At 49.5% G+C, this 23,526-nt stretch overlaps 2 protein-coding genes across 2 annotated transcripts in view; one reads left to right on the forward strand and one right to left on the reverse strand.

The window, feature by feature from the left end:
- The window catches only part of LOC144161473 (uncharacterized), a 103,047-nt gene that overhangs the window by 67,256 nt on the left and 12,265 nt on the right, over positions 1 to 23,526 (forward strand). The window lies entirely within an intron of this gene.
- Positions 682 to 23,322, reverse strand: LOC144161477 (uncharacterized). Its single transcript, XM_077692132.1, has 9 exons — positions 23,257 to 23,322; positions 21,054 to 21,161; positions 17,145 to 17,370; positions 10,614 to 10,907; positions 8,142 to 8,442; positions 4,770 to 4,898; positions 3,910 to 4,131; positions 1,649 to 1,975; positions 682 to 687 (listed from the first exon to the last, which is right to left on the reverse strand). The coding sequence occupies exons 2-9, from the start codon at positions 21,079 to 21,081 to the stop codon at positions 682 to 684; spliced, it is 1,533 nt and encodes a 510-aa protein (XP_077548258.1). The 5' UTR covers positions 21,082 to 21,161; positions 23,257 to 23,322.

Raw genomic sequence — 23,526 nt, forward strand, 5'->3', positions numbered from 1 at the left:
TGGAGTATATGGGAGGGGAAAAAAAAGACGACGCAAGCTGCTGGCAGCTTGCGTCGTCTGCTGCCGCAAACGGGCACGCTCCAGGAACGATGACGCTGGGGCTGAGCCACGAGTGGCGAGTGCTGACCACGCGCTTGCGGTGCGCGCTGGGCACGAGCGTGGAATAAAGCGGGGCCTCCGGTTTGGGCCCACGGCGCTGTAGCGTGCAGACGTGTGTCTTCTCATCTCTCTGTCGCCGTCGCGACAGAGGCAAAAACAAAGATTTGCGCATACATTTAAGACTTTTAGGTTCTCCATTAAAGCACATACAGGCAACGGCATCGGTTCAAGAAGCCTCAAATTCACGCATTCTTACTTCACACTTGTAAATACCAATTTGTAAATAGCAACGACACGTAACTTAGAAAAGTTACGTGTCATTAGTGTTGGTGTATACAGAATTGGTATATACGGAAGCATAAACTGTATATAACTAGGGTGTCGGGCTTCAAAATTCATAATACGGTACCTCCTTTGTCGCGTGCACAAAAACTTGAGCAGAGATTAACTTGAAGAGGTCTTAAACACTCTGTGCCAACACTATGTTGTACACATGTTCCAATAGAACGATGCGCATTCAGTTACCGCAAATCAAAACAACGCATTTAACCTTTTAGCGTGTTTGTTTCCTTTCTCGCGTTCTCAACGCTGTGGAGGGTACGAGAGCGCTCGCTTGGCGCATTGTCCCGATGCTCAGCTCCTAAGCGGATAGGTCCCGACTCTACCCCCCGCTCATCGCCGTTCGGTGCCTGGTGGAACACAATGGGAAACCTCGCTTTTTCTTCACTGCTTTCTGGCAAATCACAGCCACATTTCCGTCTACTCAATTAAAAGCACGGTTGAAGAGCTGTGGACAATTCGTTATCGTCAAAAGCTTGGATTGACACTGCTCAGTAGTATGCTGGGACTGCCTCTTCGACGTGAACACACAGCAAACGAGTGGAGCAGTCAAGTAGGAAGCACGCCTATTTTGACAAGCTGCGCGCATCCCTTGCGGCGAGGAGTGTGATAATTCCGTCCAGCAACAACAAAAAAGTATATACGACAGAGGCAAACACGATAGCGCGTAAGCATGCAGCAGGCAAGGGTGATTAACTAATGGTTTGTCAGAGTTCGGGTTTGGGCTAGTTGGTAGCGGTAATTCATAACTAATGGTGCCCCTTTGAGCGGAACCGGGCGACGGTAATGACACGACGCAAGGACGATATTCCCTTATAAGAAGTGAATGAAAATGGTCAGGTCTCTTTCCGGAACCCTCAGTTTCAGAAATTCAGAAACATTTCAGAATCACTTTAACTAAGCACGCAAGTTTTCAGTCTTCGACTTCGTCAAATTACAAAATTTGAACTAATCGTATTGATTGATTGATTGATTGATTGATTGATTGATTGATTGATTGATTGATTGATTGATTGATTGATTGATTGATTGATTGATTCTGACCGAATGAGTGACTGAATTCAAAACTCTTCCCTGATGATGAAATCATTCTACAACGGTATTCTATTACCACGGAAAAAATGGCTTAAAATTCGTTTTAAGCGCTGCGTTAGCAACAATGCGCGCTTCTAATGGTAAACGCCCGAAGACGGATCGCAGAGGAGCCCACCTGGCGCATGTCGTAGGTGTCGTTGAGCGCCTCGCCACCAGACTTTGCCACGAGCGCGGCTTCCTTGCCGAGCGTGGCGATAAACCAGTCGACGAAGACCTGGTCGGGCTCGACGCCCACCACGTGACGGTAGCGGGCGTCGGTGTAAGCCACCGGGGCCACGGCGGGATTGCCCCAGTCAAGGTCCGCGTGCAGCAGCCGCAGCCGCGAACGCGTCCTACCCAGCGTGTCCCGGTCCTGCCAGGCCGCGTACTCGTGCGCCGTTGCGTTCAGCACGGCAGAGACGACGCGTGCGGCCACGGCCGTGCGCCGCACGGTCAGCACCTGCTGTAGGGCGAAAGAAAAAATGGAAGGTAGAAACTGAACTGGAAATTCAGTGAGGTTAACCACGGAACTGACCGCTTGGCCACCCTACACGTGAAGATGGGAATAGGGAAATTGAAAGGGAAAGAAAGGGCCGCGGTATATGCTAAAAGAGGGAAAATGAGGAAGAAAGTAAAAAAATGTACACCGGGATAGAAAATTTCAAGTGCAAAAAAGAAGACTGACTATTACGACTCCCCCTAATGCGAAATTTAGCGCAGCGCGAACTGCAGTCTTCTCGGTCACGGCGCATAGCTGCTGCGCCTAGGGAGTGATTGCGTCATAAGCAAACGCACGACCACACGCGCGTTATCTCGCGTTATATCGCGTTATCTGGCGTTATCTCGCAGCGCGTCTCCGCCGGTGAGCATTTCACACGCAGTCTCGGCATACCGCTCTCCCCCTCACACACGCGCTATACTTTCCTCCTCCGCTTTCCTACTCGCTCCATCTTCGGCGGCCTCTTCGTTCTCTCGGTTACAACCAGGCCGACGCCGAGGGAATACGCGAAGCCTCAGGAGCGGCCGCTTAAAGGCTTCGCTCTAAAATAAAACCACAGATAAAATAACCTTACAAACTGCATAAAATTAGGCAGGTAAACTGACGAAACTGGCGAACGAATGATGCTGCACGCTGGTAACGTCCCTACAGTCATTCAAATAGGCCTGTGTCGTTCAAAACGAGTAGTAAGGTATTTGTAGCGTTTTGCGACTTTCACAGGCAACGCCTCTCCCAAAATAGTCTGTGCTGTAAATGGTTGGTCATGTTTTCAAGGCGAGTTATGCGCAACCATGAGAGATAGATGGCCCACATTTTCTCAAAAAATATGAAATAGTCTAGTGTGGAAGCATCCCCAAGTGTAGTGAAATGCCCTCAGCAGTTTCTCGTTCTCCTACAGGCGCATTATAGTGTGACCACCTATTGCACAGCAGCTACGCGGAGTAGTTCCATCATTCTGAACGTGAAAAAACAAAAACAAGTAGATCAAAGAATGAAGCAGCTGGAAAGAAAAAAATTTGAAAAGAGCAGACAGTTCGCAGTCTGTAACGACAAGATAATAGTACCTACAGCAACATCTGTTGGTCGTCGCCATAAGGTTGTTCAATCATGATTTTCCGAAGATGGTAGATACTTGATGTGGCGCGTCTTACAGTTGTCGATGTAAGTCGATTACCTTACGTAAAAATTAGCAAAATCTTCTCTATTTCTAATCACTTTTTGGGGAAGACAATGTCGCTGGGAGCGGGATTGGTTTTGGGTGAGCTATCAATATTTCTTTTAGATAAAACAAAAAAGAAGAACTGGCGCAGCTTTTGCTAGTGGTGCAAGGTTAGAGAAACAGCAGAGCTGGCGGCCCCTCTCCCTTCGTCGGAGATCCGGCTGTTGCACCTCGCATAGATTTCCGAACTTGCCGCGTAAAGTTCTCCATGACTACTGGCAGGCCTGGATCGTTTAGTCCGCAGGCTTTCACATCTCTCCCAAGGTGGACCCGCGCCATCCGACTTCGCGAAGTCAGCGTCTGTAGCCCAAACTCGGCGACTCTGCTCGCCACTTCAGGTGCGAACGTACGTTAACCAGCGAAGAGAACAGCACGCTAGGTATGACGCCACGAACGCTCGGCAGAGTGTTTCAGAAGGTCGTGCTGCCGATATCAGCCGCTCCTCACAAGGAGCCCACTCGCGTGCGCTGTTATTTTTGGTGTTTTTTGCGAGCTCGCCACGTAGCGTAAGCCTACCCGCACGCTCACGCTCACGTGAACTCGGTATTTTTTGGTTTTTTGTATTTTTGCGAACGCCGCTGGACCAAGTTTCAACCTTAAACAGTTCTGCAGTTAAAAATCGGCATTATGTCCATGGCCCCTTCAAAGCACAAGAGGAACAGTGGTGGTGAGGACTCACCTGAATAGTGTGAAACTGCCAGATGGCTGGCACGACACGACGCAGGGCCTCCTTGCAAGCACGCTCACGCAGCCTGAAGGCTTCGTGGTCCCCGACGCCAAATATGCGCGAAAGCCGCGATGTGGCCAGGGGCACCAGCTTCTCAAACAATAGGTAGCGCACCAGCTGCAGCGCATGAAGCGTCCCCTCGGGCTCGGCCAGGAATTCGCTCAGCGCCTTTACCTGCAGAACACAGCGAAAAATGCTGTGCTTTGTGCGTCTACCGCATATTCATGACGTGCGGGCATGTGCATACTCCGCGAACGGGACGATTTGTTTTACTTTAGGCTAAGATATCATTTGTCTAGCTCGCACGGGTGCCCCTCACTCGCCTAGCCCTTCCGTACACAGAATGTATGTAGGTGCGAACACGAATGTTCGCACACAAACAAGGCGCCAAGATAGTTGGCAGAAGCCTTCCATATTCCGTCACAGACCATTGTCACGGGGCTCTTTACCTTTGTCGGCCTTGTGCAATAAACCCTCAGTCATCGTCATTTCGTTACACGAAGATGGTTGCGCCACCCAACCTTTGCTATTTATGCTACAGAAAGATATTAACATGTTAGCGGCACACGTTTAGCGTTTCATGATGCGGGCGTTCCCGGCGCCGGTGTAGTCCTGTAAATCATGAGACACAGTCAACATATATGTCTCTTATGATGAGTTAGTAGTGACACTGTTTCTGTATTTATCCATCATTCTCCTGTCCTTCCTTTATTGTCCCCAGTCATAAATACGAATCAATCCCAACTAGCTCACCTTTCCCATAGTAGCACCGGTACCACAAAACACACCAGGGGTGTCATTGCTTGACGTACCTGGTTGGGGCTGCTGCTGACGAGCGAACCGGACTCTTCCAACTCACTAGGCTCAGGCAACAAGCTGTTGATTAACTCCACAAACCGTGACGGAGTCACGAATGTCAGCAGGGTGTCCACTTGCTTGTTCTGCGCCCGGGCAAGCAAAGAGGAAAGCGCTCAGGTTCGTTGTATTTAGTGCATCTACAATCCTTGAACACTTGTCGCGTGCATATACCTGTCTTTTTTTTTTTTTTTTTGCTCGTCTATGTAAGTTTTTCTTTTCTACAATGCAATGGTTAAACAAACAAACAAACGAATAAATAAATAAATAAATAAATACGGCAAGTGCATCTCAGCAGTTTGAAGGAACAAAAATCCTAGTAGTTTAATCTTTTAATAGAAAGTTACGCTGGTATTTTTATCAGGGCCATAACACTTCCCGTTTTTCAAAAATAGCTATTTGGGTGCCTATCTTTGTCACAGCTTACCCTTGCCGATGGGATTGCAGCGAACAGAAAATACTACTCTGCAGGGATGTGGGCCCGCAAATCTTCCCTGTCCGTCACGGCAGACATGGACCAAATAGCCCAGGTTGGTCTGAAATGTTCACTGAGTACAAATGGTTCACTCGTGGACACAAACGGCAGGATCAACCTTTCATCCGCCACGCGTATGTAGGGTTTCAGTTAGCGCAGGCTTATTCCGGACACTGTAGTGCATTCAGACCGAAGGACATCATCTGAAAAGGCCCGTACTTGCGACTTCGGTGCCCTCACTTTCTTGGAGACGTGGACACGATCGGGCCTATGTGAAGGACTTTGCGTGATCATTGTGGGGGAAGATGTGTGTACTATTCTAAAGAACTTGGTCACATTTCGGAGCTACAGCTTTCTTTCCAACAATGTGCGTTTTCACGCGTGGCAGCATGCAGTTTCCAAGAGTGGCAGCCGTCAGAACTACGTCGCTGCGGGCACACATACCACCACCTCCGCATGCCTGCGTGCGAAGCACATATTCGTTTTTTGGGACATGTGGTGCTGCTGAAGGCCACCCGGCTGCACTATTTACTTATGGTGAAATTGTTTCAACAGTCCTTTTCATCCTGAAAAGAGAGGTAACTTTCTAAAAATCGCGATGTTTTTCGTGTAATTGTTCTTCAAAAGTTGATGTCCATTAACCTGCGCCTGGTAGCTTTCCCCTCTGAAGATCCAGGTACAGCCGTGGCTTAGATCCTGCACTCAACGGCCAAAGTGTTCTTGAGCATTTGAACAGGAACACAATGCAATGTCCCAAAAGCGCGACAAGTACCCAGGCCACCGTATGTGTTTTTTACTACACCACGTCGCGAAGATTGGTCACCAAGTGAGAGGTCAAGTGGGTTCGAAGCAAAGGGAAACTCAAATTCCCTTTCTTAAGAGGCAGATGGCTAAGCGGCGAAGCTTTTTTCCATACAACATCCGTCAAAGTGAAAGTCCAAAATCCAAACTGCTTCTGCCGCGTTGTAATGGCGCAGTGAGATAAACATCGGCTTCATAATAAGTCAAAGACCAAAATTCAACCTGCTTCTACCGTGTTGGAATGGCGCAATAGGATAGACATCGGCTTCATAATGCGAGAGACCCAGGTTCGATTTCCACAACCAGAAGCGTTTTTCTTGAGGTGCTTAGTGTGCCTTCGGTTATCATCATCATCGTTCTGTGAAACCCATTGTGTAAAGTTGGCTTTCCTGCAGTGCATTCTGGCGCTACGTCGAACGCCATCAGTGAGGCAATGAAAGCTTCGCTTTAGAAAAGCTCTTTAGCGGTCACGCCAATGGGGCATGCAAAGATGCAAGGCCGAAAGGGAAGGCAGCGGATGGTCCTAAAGTGCTACACTTTTCATTGTCGCCTTAAGAATGTGCAAGACAATTATATCAGACGTTTGTTTCGCCGGTTGGTGGACCATGCCCTGCTAGATAAGTACAAAGTGGCAGAACGCACGTACGATGCGACTACGAAAGGGCTCGCGAAGCTTCCGCTGTGTGCTTCCTGTGCTGGTGCTTACGGACCTGAAATTTTCGTTAAGATCACGACACTGAAACAGGTTCTTTTTCTTCTTTCTTCTCTCTCTAGTCATCCGCCATCCTTCCTGCCGCAAGGCGTGTAGGAAAATCTTTTTTTCACCTACTTGTCCGTTTACCGGGACCACAGTAAACTAAACGAAAAACAAACATGAAAGACGACCGCGTTGTTGTGTTAACGCTCTTTTCTTCCGTAAATATAGGACAAGGCAGATACCGCACCCGCATGAGAGCGTCCCTACCTTCAGTGGTAGGCTGCCGTTCCTGAAAAGCCCTGTGCGTTTTAAAAACTTTCCCTGCCCTTTTCGTCTGTTACAAATCTTGAACTGTAAGCTGAATCCAGGGCGTATGAGCTTTAATTAATGACTGGATTTGTTTTATCAACAAGTTTGGTGTATCTCAGGCTCCAGTACCCGCGCACGCGTATTACGAAGCCCCCCCTCCCGTCTATTTACCTTTTGTGACAGAAGGGCTGGGTCAGCCCAATGAGCAACGGAAAGGAAAATGATAGGAGTAACAACCATGGGTAGAAACGAGCGTGTTATATCCGAGAAAGAATACGGGCTGAAACATCATAGCCTAAATTAAGAGGAACAGATTTCATTGGTCTGAGTATGCAATACGAAGTACTGAGGACAGATGGACCACCAAGGTAACAATGGCAAGCTACAGACCGGACTACAGGCAGGCAAAGACGACCCCCTCTATGGAGGGATAAAATAAGACATTTCAGTAACAAAGAGCCGACTAGGCCATCGCACGCAGGACGGGAACGGCTAGAGGAGTTGGGGAGAGGCCTTTCCCCTGCGTGACAGTCTAAAGCAATCCTTTATGGTTCAGCTTCACCGCTACCACACAGTTGACCAATCTGTGCACCCAACAATAAAATGTCACTAAAAGACGAATTCGAGCATACGATTTGACTCGAAAGTTCATCCTCCGCTATGGCATGACGCAATTCAAGAATGGCATTGCGCGTTATTTGGTAGTGCCCAAGCGCAGATCACATTTTTCAGTCAAACTGCCTGAACATTGCTGTCATTCGCCGTAGTTGCTTTGTTTGCTGCTTGTGTTCATCGATAAAGCGCGTGTACCGGTGAAGGCGAATAACGGCATTGCCTTACAGTGTGGCGACAAACATGATGATGATGATAATGATGATGACAGCGACGACGACGACGAAAGTGTACAGGCGTAGTCTACGTAATACCGCCCCTTACGAATGGCTTCCAACTACGAAGGCGCGAACACGTAGGGGCCGCAGCCCCAATGAAGCTTTCTCGCAGTAGAAACTTCGAAACTTCACCGGAGTCCCTTAGGGCCGGCCTCACCTGCAAGAAAGTCACCCCACCGGGCCAGGGGTCGGCCTTGCGAACGTAGTCCCGCAGTTCGTCCATGGCCAGGAGGACGTCGGCGGCGAGGCCCTGGAAGCGCAAGATGGTCCCGTTGTGGGCCACGGCGCGCAGCACGTTCTCAACGCTGGCCGCGGTTCGCTCGGCTAGCGCTGGGTCCATGGGCTCGAAGTTCAGCTGCAGCACGAGGGCGCGCTCGGGACCCTCTCCCGATTCAGGAAGCGCCCAGGGGCGACAGCGGGCGTCCAGAAGAACCGGAAGGCCGTAGCCCACCGACAGCCTGACAGTGGTGTGCATGGAAGAATGGTACTGTTTCTTCTGGAAGTATAGGCACAAAATAGAAGCATTGCCCAAGAACCGTAGCCTAAATACTAAGCAATACAAACTGTGAGTGTATGCGAGAACCACGCGACACTGCGGCTAAATGAGCGTCGCGTCTCCGTGAGGTGGGCGTACATTTCGCGCAATATCTCTAATTCGTGTCAAACTGTGGCACGGAAGCTACCAAAGTCTCTAGAGCTGTTCCGTGAGGCTAACTCGAGGGAAAAGATTTCATAACACTACCACCGCGGAGTTGAGGAACTTAGAAGTGGGCAGCGTACAGTGGGGGCAAGTCAGCAATATGGTTTTAAAACTCGCTGTAAAGCACCGGAATAATAGTGATCATATTATTAGTAGCAACACTAGTAATAACTCAAAGACTATTTGTGCGCCACAACAACCAGCGGGTATACACCGGTGCATACAAAGCAAGTACACACTTCGTTCTTGGGTTGAACCAGCGCGAACGAAAGGAAGACAGAGTGTAGGATACATAAAGACGGCCGATGTGTATCCTTCATCGTTTTATTCGCGCTGCGGCACGTCCTGAAAGTTCCGAGCTGGGGGGGAGGGTAGAATGAACGCTGCCGCTAACTTACCCGTGAAAATTAATGCAAAGCTTGACGATATCTCGTTTAGTCGGGTAAGAGATTCCTAGCTGAAAACGTGTGGTCGCCGACAAAAGCCACGAAACACGTTTCGGCTTCCATGCGAAAGCCTTGTTGACTGAGGTGTACAAGACTTCCGTCTAAAAGCCGAAACGTCTTTCTTACCTTTTAAATAAACATTTTCTCGGTGACCGCAAGTTTTTAGCTATATCACTCTCCCCGTAATCGAATAGAACATTCTGATTATGTTTCAGCCGCAAGCTACGCACTGAGCTTGCGCGGCTTTGACGTCTACTCCCACCACGAAAAACACCTATCGGTGTTTTTCGTGGTGGGAGTAGACGTCAGTCCTTGTCGTGGGAGTAGACGTCTTGTCCTTGTCCTTGAAGGAATAAAAATTCATTCCTTCATCTTCATTCAACCTAATTTGAAGGAATCTCTTTATTATACAACGAGTTCCAAATAATCTGCAGAAAATACAGAAAATAATTTGCAGAAAAGCCATTTCGCCAAATTATAAGAAATCGCTAATGTCAAATTCCAAATATTTTTCAAGTAATTGCAATTAAGTGCGACTAATTCCGAGTAACTCTGCAAGTAATTCGTCAAAGTCAAACAAATCTTTGCTTTTAAAGACACTCATCGGAGCTGAATTCTGCATCCAATTTTTTAGCATGTAGTAAATATCGTCTCCCATAGCTTTGCTTCCGACCTTGCCCATGCAGGGCTACAACGGTAGCGAAAAACCAAAATAAGCAAGCTAACGGACACGAAGCTGGCAAACTACCATCGCCAAGATTCTTTGAAGAAAACACAACTTTGTTTAATTAGAAAAAGTAGGTTCCAGGACTCAGCTCCATTCTGGCCACGAGAGGCGAAGAAACGCAAGGAGTATTAAAAAACTCAAATTTCGCGCTACAGTGACGTGTTATGGGAAGAAGCGATGCCATATGGGCCAGCACTGAAAAAAATTTTCAATGTGCTAAGAGCGCGTTGGCATTCTAGTGATGCGATCCAACGAACCTAGAGGCCCCTCCAGTCATGTGTATTAACGATGGGTAAGTTCGGCTGCCTTCAATCGCACAAAGAAGATTCTTTGACGTCACACAATATTTGTAGAAAAGTGGATAGGGAGTCGCCACTGCTTCACGTGTTTTCTTTAATATCTCCATTATTCGTTCGAAGTTTGCGATAAAATTGGTATCATTGCTATTAGAGCAAAGCGATCTTTCTGATTAACTAAACTTTTATTTTCTCTTCATGGTCCCTTCAATGAGCCGAAACCACACCTCTGCTATGAGGCGTGCCATGGTGGAGCGCTCAGGAATTAATTTGGGCCACCTGGAGATCTTTACCGTGCGCCCATATCTCGACACACTAGCATCTTTCCTTTTCTCCTCCACGTGAAAAGCAGCCACCGCGGCGGACGTGATCGAACCCGCATCGTTAGGCTCAGTGCTTCGCCCGAAGCCTTGGCCACCGAGCCACCCCGGCGGGTAACTGTGGCCATCGAATTGCCCACCTGAGTAGAGCCTCCAGGAGCTGGATGCTCGACAGGTTCTTGTCCTTGTCCTTGAAGTGGATGCCCAGGTCCTGGGCAAGGCCCCGCACGCCTTCCAGGCCGGCGTCGCTGTCGCCGTGGTACTCGGCCATGCATTGCTGGAAGGCGGCCACCACTCGCCCGCCGACGCTCTCCATGTCCACGTTACTGTCGTCGTTGAGCACCTGGCTTTCCACGTGCCTCAGCCGCGCTTCCAGCAGGGCCATGAAGTTGAACTGGCGCGGGTAGAGGCGCTCGAAGCCACTGCACACGTAGCTGGACCCCGCCGGGAAGGTGGCGGGCGGAAAAACAGGAGCATGGGTTTGTTAACGCTTATTTCGAAAAGGCTGATAGGAGTAGTCGTAGGCGTACGCACACGGGTGACGGGGGGACCTCCACACCCCTTCCTAGTCATCTAATGGGACGCCGTGTTGCCTGACACCTTTACTTTGACCATGGAGAAAACAAAGGTTAGGACTGGCCTTGGTGGCCACCGCCGCATTGACGGAAGTGTGGAGGAAGTTGCGCAATTTTTCGCACGCTCATCGGAAATCACTGGCAACTGCATAATAGCAACGGTGCCGAAGGCCCGTCCACCGAGGCATGCGCGGCCCAGCCGGTAGACAATGGTCGGCAGGCGGAGACGAAGCAGGAGACAGGGGGCCGAGCGAATGCATAGGCGGTACGAGTGCAAGCAAAATACCAGAAAAAAGGGGGGAACCTCAAAAAATGGCACTTCTGGCTTCAGTAGAGGTGACATCTGGGGCTTCCTAAGCTTTTGTAACCTTGATGACACAAATGGGCGTGTACCGGGATTGCTTTAATTGCACGGTCATAAATGGGCAAATTTGCTGTAGTTCCCCGCACTGATCTGCTTTGCAGGCGAGGTGGCTCTTTTTCGCTAACATAAACGGACGCGTTCGTTCTGTAAAAATTAAGCACAATCGGAATCGTTTTTATTTATGTAATGACCACAATGGTTAGGAGCGATGTTATGTGGAAGGAGGTCCAACGGTCGGTGATGAAATTGGGAACTCTTAGTTGAATTTGGCAGAACCCATGAAACCGGCAGGAACTCGCAATTCGCTTCTCTCACCTTAGTCGGCAATTGAGAATTATTTGTGCGTGATGTCCTTTGAATTAGCCGCACTTGGCTGAATAACGAACAATTATCAGTGTTCTCGCAGGTGCCGACGTTAAGCAGAAAGACAGATGTCACTTTATATTACCCCATCTTTCCTTTTCGCCTCTCCTGCATCCCTTATCTTACCCCCAAAGGTAAAAAAAATTGGCTTATCCCACACACTGGAGGCAATCGACGGAAAGCGAAGGTTTAACCGTGTGCTTTTTACCCTGGCATCTCCACCTGCACGTTTCTACGGTGCACGTAGATTTCTTCGTGGGAGGAAACGGCGCACGGAAGGGTCTTAAACATTTGTCCACCTCGAACGTCACGTGAAGGCCTACATTAGTAGTTTTCACAGCAAAAAAAAAAAAATCCACTCATGGGAAACCTGAGGAGGGATGAAGCAAGCAGTGTATAAGTGTATTCTTGGCACCTCGGCATTTTTGCGAACGTGTAGGTGAAACAGTTTAGGGGTAGAGATATACAGCTTTGCTGTAAAAGTATCGTGTCTTTTAAGCACGAAGCGTTCTAGCGCGAAGCATTGGAAAACGAGTGTCTCGGTGTTTTTTAAAGACGATAGTCTTTCTTGGGCTACTTAAACCCAGAAATTTTGGTCTGTGTGTATGTCTGTCTGTAACTCGATTCAGCCACCCGGCCAAAGTAAAACAAGGCCTGCGCAATAGTCTTATATAGTCACAGCTAAATCTACCTGCCTAAGTCCGGTGTAAGGTTCATACTTGTCAACATTGTTGAATAAGAAGAGACATTACGCAAATGTAGGACAACAAATTAATACAGAAGGGATATTTGCAGTGTTCCTTTATCAAAAATCATACATGCTTGATTTTTGCGAAATTAAATACCTCATCAACTGCAGAAAAAAAAAATCACTCCGCCGTCGCCTGCTTTCGCCCGGGCTACTATAGCTTCTGGCGGCGTTTTAGGAAATCACCCGACAACAGTTACGAAAGGTTCCACTAGATAGGCTCCACGTTCTGCTTGGAACGCACGTGGACTGGAGCAGCGCAGTCCTTTAAACGTTGAAGTAGGGCGCCTCGATCTACGCGCGTCTCCGCCGTACGGCAGCGTTCGCATCGAGACACCCGGCCTGGAGCAGTGGAACGCGGTAAATTTAAATAGGCTTGAGCAAACCTTTAGTGTGTTTCCCTTGGAAGGAGCGCGACGCAAGAAAAACAACATGAGAGGTGAGCGGGAAAGCGAAGGGAGGCATTTACTTGGCAAAAGTCGATAAAAACTATCGTCTTTTGTCGACATTTGCAACGAAAGAAGCAGATACTTGGCCAATTTTTTTTTTAGTAAGCGTTGGGGACGCTGCGAGCTGCCGAGCCATGACGACATGCTTCACATCGGCTCCGCGGGTTTTCGAAGATTGTGACGGTTAACCCCATTCTGACCCAATTATTCTTTACTCAAGTGATCCGCGAAGTCATCAGGAGTCTATGGATACCTATTTTCGAAATGGGAATTCATTTTGTCTGAACTTTGGAACGCCAGTGGGGTGAGTGGGCGCTCAGCCTAACCGCCAGGCCTATCCGCCCGAGCCGCCGCTGCCACGGCGGATTCGGTCAGAGAGACGGCTGCCTCGTCGATCCATGTGAGCGCTATGCCTACCATGATGCAAGTGGAGGTAGAGGGGGGAGGATGTTACCCCCGACCAAGTCACCGAAGCTAACTGTTGGAGCATCTCCGCTGCGCGAAAGGCATACTTTCAAACCCCCGCCCTTCTGCTGACCGACTGCGGCCGACTACCGCCGCGACCCAACGGAGCCACTCGCCCTGTAAGAACTCGAGACAAGGTAATCAAGAACGCTCGCATGCCTGCGCTACCGCGCGACGATTTCAAGGTCGTTTTCAGGCCCCGTGGGGGCATGATCAAGCACCAGGTGGTCGATGGCCAGACTGTCAGCAGCAAAGCCGTACTGGGGCTGGACCTACAGAGCGCTTTCGATCAAGTCGACCAGGTCGCGATCCTGCGACAAGTTTCGAAATTCGATTTCGGGGAACGAAGCTGCAACTACGTGAAAGAGACTGTCGGGCACAACCGCCGAACTCCTGGTCGGAGGTCTCAAGGTAGGCGAACGGAGCACGGGCAACAGAGGTACCCCGCAAGGGTCTGTCATCCCCCCAATGCTGTTTAATCTCGTCATAGCCGGAGTGGCACGAACACTCCACAAGGTAGAGACGTCGAACACACGATCTATGCCGACGACACCACACTGAGGGTGTGTGGAGAAAATGACGGCCACATCGAGACGAACCTCCAGGAAGAGGATGATGACATAAAAGACTACCCCGTCGAGACACGGGACGGAGGTGCTCGCCGAAGAAATCTGAGCTGCTCGTGAACCAACCATCGAGAAAGCAACGACGCAACGCACAGAGACAGCGCGATCAGATCATGATCCGGGCTGGGGACAGCACCGTCATACCCACGGTACCCAAGAAAAGAGTACTCGGGATGATGATAGAGGCCAGCGGAAGAAACACGGAGACGATCAACCATCTGACGAGCAAGGCGGCAAACGCATGCAGGCTGCTCATAAGAGTGACCTCGAGAAGAGGGGGTCCGGCTAATACAAGCCATCGTGATGTGCCACGTAACTTATGTGGCGGCCTACAACCAGTGTTATCAGAGCGAGAAGAATAAGATTGACATTCTCATACGAAAGGCGCACAAGACGGCATTCGCTCTGCCCGACACGGCAAGCACCGACAAACTGCTAGAGATGGGAATTCAGGAAACGATCAAAGAAATCATCGAAGCACAGCATGCGTCCTAGCTCGAGCGACTGTCGAGGATGAAGGCGGTGCGCCACATCCTCCTCGACAAGCTACGAATCGGGTACTACAACCAGTAAAGAGTCAAGACCATGCTGCGCGAAGTCGTCCGTCGGGCTCTACGCGTGGAACTATGACGATGATTGCTACTGGTTTCCCCTTTGTAGCGGGGTGATGACGTGTCATCTTACCAAAAAGGACTAATATACCTATGTTTTATACTCTTCGTTTAATACTAGCTCTGCTTAGGGCAGGCAAAAAAAACTTATTAGGCACAAAGTAATTTCTTTCCTGTTACAGGTGGTAACTGTCCTAGGCAATATTCCCCTCTCTGCTTTTCGTCCACCAGCATTCTAACCTTCTTTTCGTCGCCTCGACAGCCTTGAAGTTAACTTCCTCTGTGCTATCCTTAAATCCTAGGGCTTCTGGAAGCTGAATATTTCCCTCATGTGGATTTGGATGGATACCCTCGCATTCTGACACTATGTGACGCATAGTTTGTTTCTTTTCCGCAAACCATGCATGTCCCATCATTTTGAGAATACTTCCCCCCAAAGCTATTAGTTCACAAGCAACCAATCACCAATTTACCAATCCCGAGAAACGTGCAAGGGCAAGAACACACAACGTGCAAGAACACAGCAAGGGCAGACGCCGAGCCAGAGCAAAGGCCCTCACCGACAAGTTCGGAGAGGACCGCGGCGCACGGTTCATCGACGCGGCGGAATTCCCGAACAGCTCAAGCTACACAGCCACGGTGGTGGACGCGTACGGAGTCACGAGAACGGCCGCAAGCATCAAGTGCAACACAGCGCAAGAGGCAGAGGAAGTGGCCATATCCCTGGCGCTCTTAGACTGCGCCTTGGTGCTCAGAGACTCTCGACAAGCCATTAGGAACTACGTCAAAGGGGAGGCATCGCCCGCCTACGCAGCCGCCCGCATCCAGGAGCGGGGCGCCCTAAGATTCAAGAAGCGCCTCTCCCGGCTTCCAGCACACAAGGGCAAAGTGTCCGAAAAAAAGGAAAATGGCAACGAGAGCTGCTCACGTCACGGCGCGCGCACTACCTTTCCGCGCCGCCGGCAACGAGGCAGACGCCTAAAGACTGGTACAGCACGAAGGACAGAATGGTCACCTACAACGAGATCACGAAGGCGTACCGACTGGCTCTAAGCTGGAAAGCTGTCCAGCAAAAAGCTGGACAAATCCCAGGCGGTAACATTTCGACAACTACAGACGGGAACCTTCCCGACACCACTACTCCTGCACAAGATGTATACCGAGACCCACCCTGACAGCAAGTGCAAGGTCTGCCGCAGAGAGACGGCGACTCTCACCCACGTGCTGTAAGACTGCAAGAAGCATCTCGAAGAAGCGAAAACAGGAACTCTGCCGCCGCGACTTGAAGTGGCCCTGACGTCGTACGACCAAGACGAACAGCTCTGAGCCGTCCAGCAAGCCCGAGAGGCAGCGACTCGACAGGGGCGGGACGCTTCCCCGAAGGCGGCCTAGAACCGGTCGGTCGGTTTTGCAGGCTAAATTAACGTTTATTTCACTCCTCTAGTAAGCGTTACAAAGCGTTCCAGCGCGAGGCGTAAACGGGTGTACCCATGTTTTTTTGTACGCGTTACGTTCTAGCGCGAGGCGTAAACGAATGTCCCGGTGTTTTAGTACCGGGACTACATGAGACGACGACGACGACATGAGACGCCGACAGCCCGAGCCCCTAAGGTGCTTCACCCCTAAAACGATCCTGCTGGCCAACGCGCTGTTCACACGCCCCAAGCTTCAAGGGCAGAGAACGTGATACAGGCATGAACTGGGACTTCCCAACCGCCATTCGCTTAGTCCCACGGTCGCGATACTCAGAGGCAAGTGTTACCTGGTGTAACTTCCCCGAGCGCCTCCTCCTCAGTCACTCCCCCGGCTACACGGGCTATGTACACGGAGGCCAGAGTTTTCTGGTGCAAGATGAATTCCAGCGGCGCACCCTGCCATAAAGAAGCAGCAGACGCTCCCGGAAGGCCGGGAGAATACACAAAAAAAGCTGCGCTTTAAAAAATTTACCATACGGTCCTAAAGACAGGAGAAGCGCGAAAGCTTTCTTACATCAAAACTGCGTCAAAAGTGCGCCAGAACTTTCGTTGAAAGTGAGTCCAATCGATCGTCCAAACTTCAAAGACCCCAAACGAAGAGCGAACCCATGCAATTATTTCTCGCGCAGTAAGTAAACGCATCTGCGAACGATCTAAATGTAAACCGGCAGGTGGGTTATCAGATAAAGGTATACTGTTGTACTCCTTCTTCTCATGATCGATGTGTGTATTGTCTTATCTAGAACCGTTCCTTTTTCGTGATTTTCGAATAGCTGTTTTGACACAATGGAATCCTGGTATCACGCCCGCGCCATGCGTCCAGAGATTTATTTGTTGTTTTCGGTCTACCGACCGGTCCATGGGGAAATGCATTAGTTTTCTGACACGCCGCCATCGGCCCCACTAAGAAAGCTTTCGCTTTAAATAAAATGCTTCACGAGGCCCAGTTTCCAATCGTACCGGTGCCATCTATAGTAAATAAGGTAGAAGCATACCCGTAGAAGTCGTCGCACGGGCTGACAGTGTCGCTGAGAGAGAGCGCCATCTCTCGCCGGTAGTCGAAGCAGGTGGGCTCCCTGCACGGCGGCCACAGCCAGTTGAAGGCTGCCGGCGGCAGCAGCAGCACGATGACGCCGAACACCAGCGTGAGTAGGGGCACGAGCACGCCGCTCCAGGCCGGCAGCAGCGAAAGCGGCTCGGGCGGGGGCTTCACAGGGGGCGCTGCATGCGGGTGCGAGCACATTAGTTGTTGAACTGCTGTATGGCCGCCTACCCTTGTCGCAATTCGAACATAAACAAAATGCTAACCACGTCTTCGTTTTGGGTGCGGGACATGGTCATATCACTAAGGCTGCCAATATACTCGGGAATTCGCTGTTTGTAAACAAACATGAATGCACCGAACAGTTCGCCCCAGAAGACTTCCGGTGCGGCACTTCCGGTAATGGTTTCTAATGGTCGCGGCCGTCGCGGCGGTGTTTGCCTGGTGTGTTTGAGTTTGTTGCTGCATTATTTCTGGCGCATTCCTTAAGATGTATTTACAGCGATGTCTAGTGACTACATGACTACTACTGTGACAACACTATTAACAATGTCGTAATAATGAACACCACTTTTTCACATAAGGGGTGTGTACGGTACGCCACTTCACATAAACGGAACCTACGCTTCATCACACGTATTTTAGGCTGCATAAAACGGGCTAGTTGACACACTCAAACGTTTGGCACACATCACGATAAATCGCTTTTTACTGCGCCTGTGTCACAATGGGCAGTTTTGATAGAGATCGGCGCCGATCGGAATCGGTCGCGATCTAAAGTGTTCAGTGTGACATGAGATAACAAAACGTACTCATTATGTGATGACGTCAGGTGCGGCTGAGCCATGAGAACAACTATGGTTTACTGACTAGTACACTATTCATGAATCAAACTTTCAAGTTAACCCGCCTACATGTAGTCCGCGCTCACACGGAAAGGTAAATTAGCTGGAGCGCGACGATGTCCATTGACGGCAACACGACAAACTACGAGTCAGTTGCTCGCACCGATGAAAACCCACTCGCAGGCGTTGCTCTCATAAAAAGCAAATGTAACGACGCCACTGTAATTAGCAACAAAACGTGGGCAACGCGACGTACGCTGTGCGGCGATTCATGCGGAGCGCGCCTACTTTGGTGTCCCGAGTGTTGCATCGAACAGTACACCACCCTGATAATTAAGCCTCTAACTACAAGAAACACCTTTACAATATATTTTCGGCGTTAGCATGCAGCTTTGCTATCCAACTAAAGCGTCACCGCGGTTACTGTTATGGGTGGAACACGACGGCGTCCGACGTGTTCCTTGTAATTGGGAACCTTAGACTAACGTCTGAGCATCGCGTCTGTGCAGTTGAAGTATACATTGGGCTTTAGTTGGGTTTGATGAAGTGGGCAGAACAAATCTGCGCGCTCTTTGTGGGAGTCCAGTTTTCCCTCTTGATAGCTGCAAGCCAGGCGCTGCTTCTGCCTTCATCTCTCGGGAAACAGAACGTTCTGACTTCCGATAGCAAATTTGTTCCGGAACGCAGACTGCATCCCGGCACAACACAGCAGTGTCTGAGTCGCGAGCGCTTCATCGGAGTAATTTTATCCGCCGAAAATATCGAAACACAAGCAGCTGCCGCCACCAACGCAGGCTGAAACCACGGTGAAACATAGTAAACAGGAAGCTTTCTAGGACACGTTTCCGGTGAACGCACAATGTTGCCAGAGAACGGCGAGCGCTGGTGAAACCGTGTATAGCTCATGTACGTTATCACTCCGCCTAAGCGACGGACCCCGACGTCAACGGGAGCGCGCGTTTCGAAAGGAAAGTGTTTTGAATACGTGATAAGGTCTGCCTTTTCTCACGTAGTTTGTTTGTCGTTGCTGCAGTAGTTTGTAAGCATATTAACTGCAAAAAATCACGGAAACGGCTCGTGCCGTGTTCAAAATATTTCCAGTAACGCACTACTTGCGCCACGCGGAGTAACATCCGGCTGCGGTGATGAGGCGCAGGGGGAACTTCCACTGCCGTTCTTAAGTTGTACCCGAGTATCACCATTACTGCATGTGACTTGTGCACTGAAGTAAGGTTGGTCATGCATCATCATTCAAGCCCAATGCTGGTAAATTATCCCGAATTGTCACGTTTTTTTTTTTTTTTCAAAAACTCTGCGCAGAATACGGTTGCCAACTCTGCGGTCCTCCATGTAAACCAGCCTTAGGACTAAGGCATCATTAACTCTCGCCTGATGGCAGGTCGCAGGGCTCCGGCGCATTTTTTTTATCACAAAGGCACGTTGTGCGCGAGCAGATTAGACGTGAAAAATTATCCATCACTTACCGCGCTGCCTGTTCAAAAGATATTGCACAGACTTCCCTTAACGACGGGGCCGCCGCCTCGAGGAGGCGGAGGAAACAGACACGCAAACGTTTGGAACACCGATAAATAGAGGGAGGTGCGAAGGTATACAGCGACGCGGGTCGCACAGCGGCAGAAACGCGAGAAACATTTAAATATTATCTACCTGAGAGTTTATTTTTTATCTTGGAAACGGTGCCTATAATGGTGACTAATGCACTCAAGGTGCATATTCAAGTGATCGAACGTATAAGTTCGAGGTCCAAGTCATGTTTTGAACTTTTGAACTGCGTGCGACTTTGATGCTGACCACGCGCTACGCGCACACGGGGAGGTTCCTTTCCCCTTGGATGGAGCTCGTGATTGCCTCGAGTGCGACACCAGTCGCGACTGGACCTGAATACTTTTGCTAACGCCCATAAAAAATCCACGGAACCGTCTCCGTAAGCAGTCTTTCCCGCACTCACTGGAACAAAAGAAGGAAATAAAGGTAGAACTTGAGCGAACATCTGGCCACGTGAAAAAAAAAATTGCTTCATTTTCGTCGCCTCCTTAACAGACTCAACATTCCTATTTAACAGTGTACTAGGAAACACTTCAGCGAAGTGAAATTTGGGATTATACGAGTGGTGCACTCAACAATTTGATAGAGGGATTTACTAAAAATTTGCTGCTTTTTAGGAGTATGAAAACCTCAGATCGGTTCCCAAGGTGACAATGCTGACCGAAAAAGAGGAAACGTGGGAAATTTGTTACCATGCATGCACTAATAACCTGGGGTTTCAACTTCGTTTGAACTGTGCTTGCGTGGTTTGGGTGCGCATGCCTGCGTGCGTGTGTGTTTCCTGCTACGAACAATGGTGACCAGATTTGGCTATCAATACATCTGCAGATTAAACGACTTTTCATTTCGTTTGTTTTCTCTTTTCTTTTTTTCTTTTGATTGATTGATTGATTGATTGATTGATTGATTGATTGATTGATTGATTGATTGATTGATTGATTGATTGATTGATTGATTGATTGATTGATTGATTGATTGATTGATTGATTGATTGATTGATTGATTGATTGATTGATTATGTCTAAGGCGCCGATACTACACAGGCGATGAGGCGTGTCGTATACTGGAGGGCTCCGGATTAATTCTGACCACCTGGGAATCTAACGTGCGCCGAAATCTCGAACACACGGGCGTGTTCGCTTTGCGCCTCCATCAAAAAAGCGGCCGCCGCGGCCTGGATTCGAAACCGCGTCCTTTGGACCAGCAGCACAACGCTGTAGCCACTGAGCCATCGCGGCGGATTTGTTTGCTTTTTCTTGCAATGATCATACTATTATGACGATTAAAAGCCCCAACGTCGCCAACTACGCGTTGTTGTGCAGATACAAAGCGTTACACACTGTCTGCGTAGGGGCACTCGGCACTGTATGCTTAAAAGCATTAAAGGTCCTGCACACTGCAACAGAGATTTCATTTCTTTGTGTGAGCTTTCGAATTTTTCCCACGCTTACGCGGGCTGGGGTCGTCGGGATTCTGCATGGCCGGAGTTGCGTCGTTGTGGTCGAGGCGTTTCCCACTGTACGTTGGTCGACCGTCCCACGGACGCTCGCTTGGAAGTACTGGAAAGAAACGAGAAACTCCTACTTGTTTTGTTTTGTTTATTCATTCTAAACTGCGGCTACACGACGCCGGTAACTTCTGCAACGTCTGTCTGCACTGTTACGTCCCCACTTACGCCTGATGTAAATCCGTGGCAATCGATTGCTGCCTTCACCCTCGAGTTTTGCAACCAAGGTGAGGCCGGAATTTGGTCAAGGACACTTCATGACCTCATCGCGCATGAGTCTCTGAACTTTGGCGTACGCCAATATACAGAGACGGGCGCAGCTATAGTGGCCTGAAAAAAGAAATCGGGAGCGCGGATCTGATTGATCTATTGCGGGTAGGAGGGAAAGTAGGAGGACGGGGGTGACATCCCGATCGGAAGGCAATCACTCGCCCAATTAAGTTCATGTGTGGAGGAAAGAAAAGCGTGGTTTATGGCCGCGCTGAAATGGCGGAGTGAGCGAGGGAAGTGCTTGGAGCGTCTCCTGTCGTGAAGTTCCGCGTAAGTAGAAAATACAGTTATCTTCGACCGAAGAACGCCTCGAAGATAGGCTGAGATTAGGCGACAAGTGAGGTCGAGAAAAGCTGCTGAGGCGTGTAAGAAACAGTCTTAACTTTATGCAATTAAATTGTAACGGAAGAAAAACTAATGTTATTACGGCTACACTTTCAAAGCAGAGCTTCAGTGTTCTCATTGATGGCGTCTGTAACGCGAAAACGGGTGAAGTGAAAGAAATGAACACTTCCTGTGGCGGGAATCGATCCTGGGTCCCTCCTGATCTAATGCCGGCGTCTATCCCACTGCTCCATTTCGACATGGTCGAGGGGGTTTATAATAGGAGAGGGGCGCATGGTCGTGCAAAATTAGACAAAAATCCTGCACCCCACCATGTAACGACGACGATGATTCGTCACGATAAAGCTGGCGTTCAACTATCGTCGTCGTTAGATGAAGGCGTGCCTGCATTTTTTATTGCGTGAGATTTATATGGTGCCTGGCAGCAAGATTTTCGCGTTGATTTGTCTCAAGAGCGAGCGACAGAAAAGCACAGAACATGGTGAGTGGAGACAGCGTGTGAAATAAAAGCTGCTTTCGCAACAACGTTATCAGGAAGACGTCAAGTAGAAGCGTGGCTCGCCACCCGCACCTTCCGACCCGCCGTTTCGGACGCATCCTGACTCCAGTCACCGCTTGGGCGCGTTGTATAACAAGAAAGCGCAGCCAGTGCGTGGCGGCAGAAGAGAATAGAATAGGAATGACGGGGATGAAATACTAATACTGGTGGAAAACAAAAGGAACGACAAGCAACCAGTACCGCTGCTAAGCGAGAAAGTGTGGTCACTGAAATGGTTAGAGCACGGTTGGCGCGTTAAGCGACGGGTGTGGGAGAAACGTCGTGTTGCGGTATTCTGTAAAGAAACAAGACGTGCCAATCAAGCCGAGCCTCTTGTTCACGAGGGGGAGGGATGAAATGCTTACGCATGCTTAAGATCCACCAAAGAACCTTCGGATTTTTTTTTTTTTTTGCGTTGATTCGAATAGCGCTGGTAACAGTTGTAAAAGTTTTGTTTGCAGCTGATATGGGGTGATCGCACATCATGCAGTAGGCGTCTCAGCAGAGTGCATTCAGGGTGTCAGCGGGCTTTGTAACGGGAGTGGCAGCGAGATAATTTGCATCGAGGTAACGTGCGTAACAAAATAAAGACCACGCCGAACCAACCTATTAGCCGTACGCAGTCCGTACTTCGTAACCACTATCACTACGAGCCCCCTCAGCCCTCACGGTTTAGTGAGGGGCCCATAATTTTGGCATTAGCCGCTACTCCATGGTCGCTGCCAGAGGGTGTCGTAATGCCGGTCACAGGCACTAGTTTTAGTGTCCACAGAAGTCAGGAACGTGCGCAAGTGGGGACCCCCAACTTGGTTTCTGCACTCAGCACTGCTTGATCACTCTCAGGCAGCGGAGCCATTAACCGCGCTTGTTAAAAATCTGTCCTTATTCACCCGTGCTGTTGACTCACTGGGTAGTGATGCTCACTTGGCCTAGCGCATAAAGCCGCCAGCGCAGTTCGGCCGTTATTTCATTTTAGGTCGGGTCACAAGCTTACCTTGCCGATTGACTTTTCTTCTTCTAAGCTCGCTCGTCGGCCGCGTGCCGCGCGCTCGCTCGCGCGTGGACCTGAACGTGTGCAACGGTAAAAAAAGCGGAAACGAAAGACTAAAAAAAGACGACGTTTTTAGCAGGAACGAAAGCGTAAACGAAACGTTATTTACTTTTCAATTCAGGAGCTAAACCGAAAAACATTTTTGGTTTTTGGTCTGACAAGAAAGTTCAGGTATTTCAGCATTCATTCCAACCTCCATGCAGGGAAGAAGGG

The sequence above is a fragment of the Haemaphysalis longicornis genome, unplaced genomic scaffold (assembly GCF_048455015.1).
Source record: "Haemaphysalis longicornis isolate Haplotype H1 unplaced genomic scaffold, Haemaphysalis longicornis Haplotype H1 scaffold_115, whole genome shotgun sequence".
Classification (NCBI taxonomy): domain Eukaryota; kingdom Metazoa; phylum Arthropoda; class Arachnida; order Ixodida; family Ixodidae; genus Haemaphysalis; species Haemaphysalis longicornis.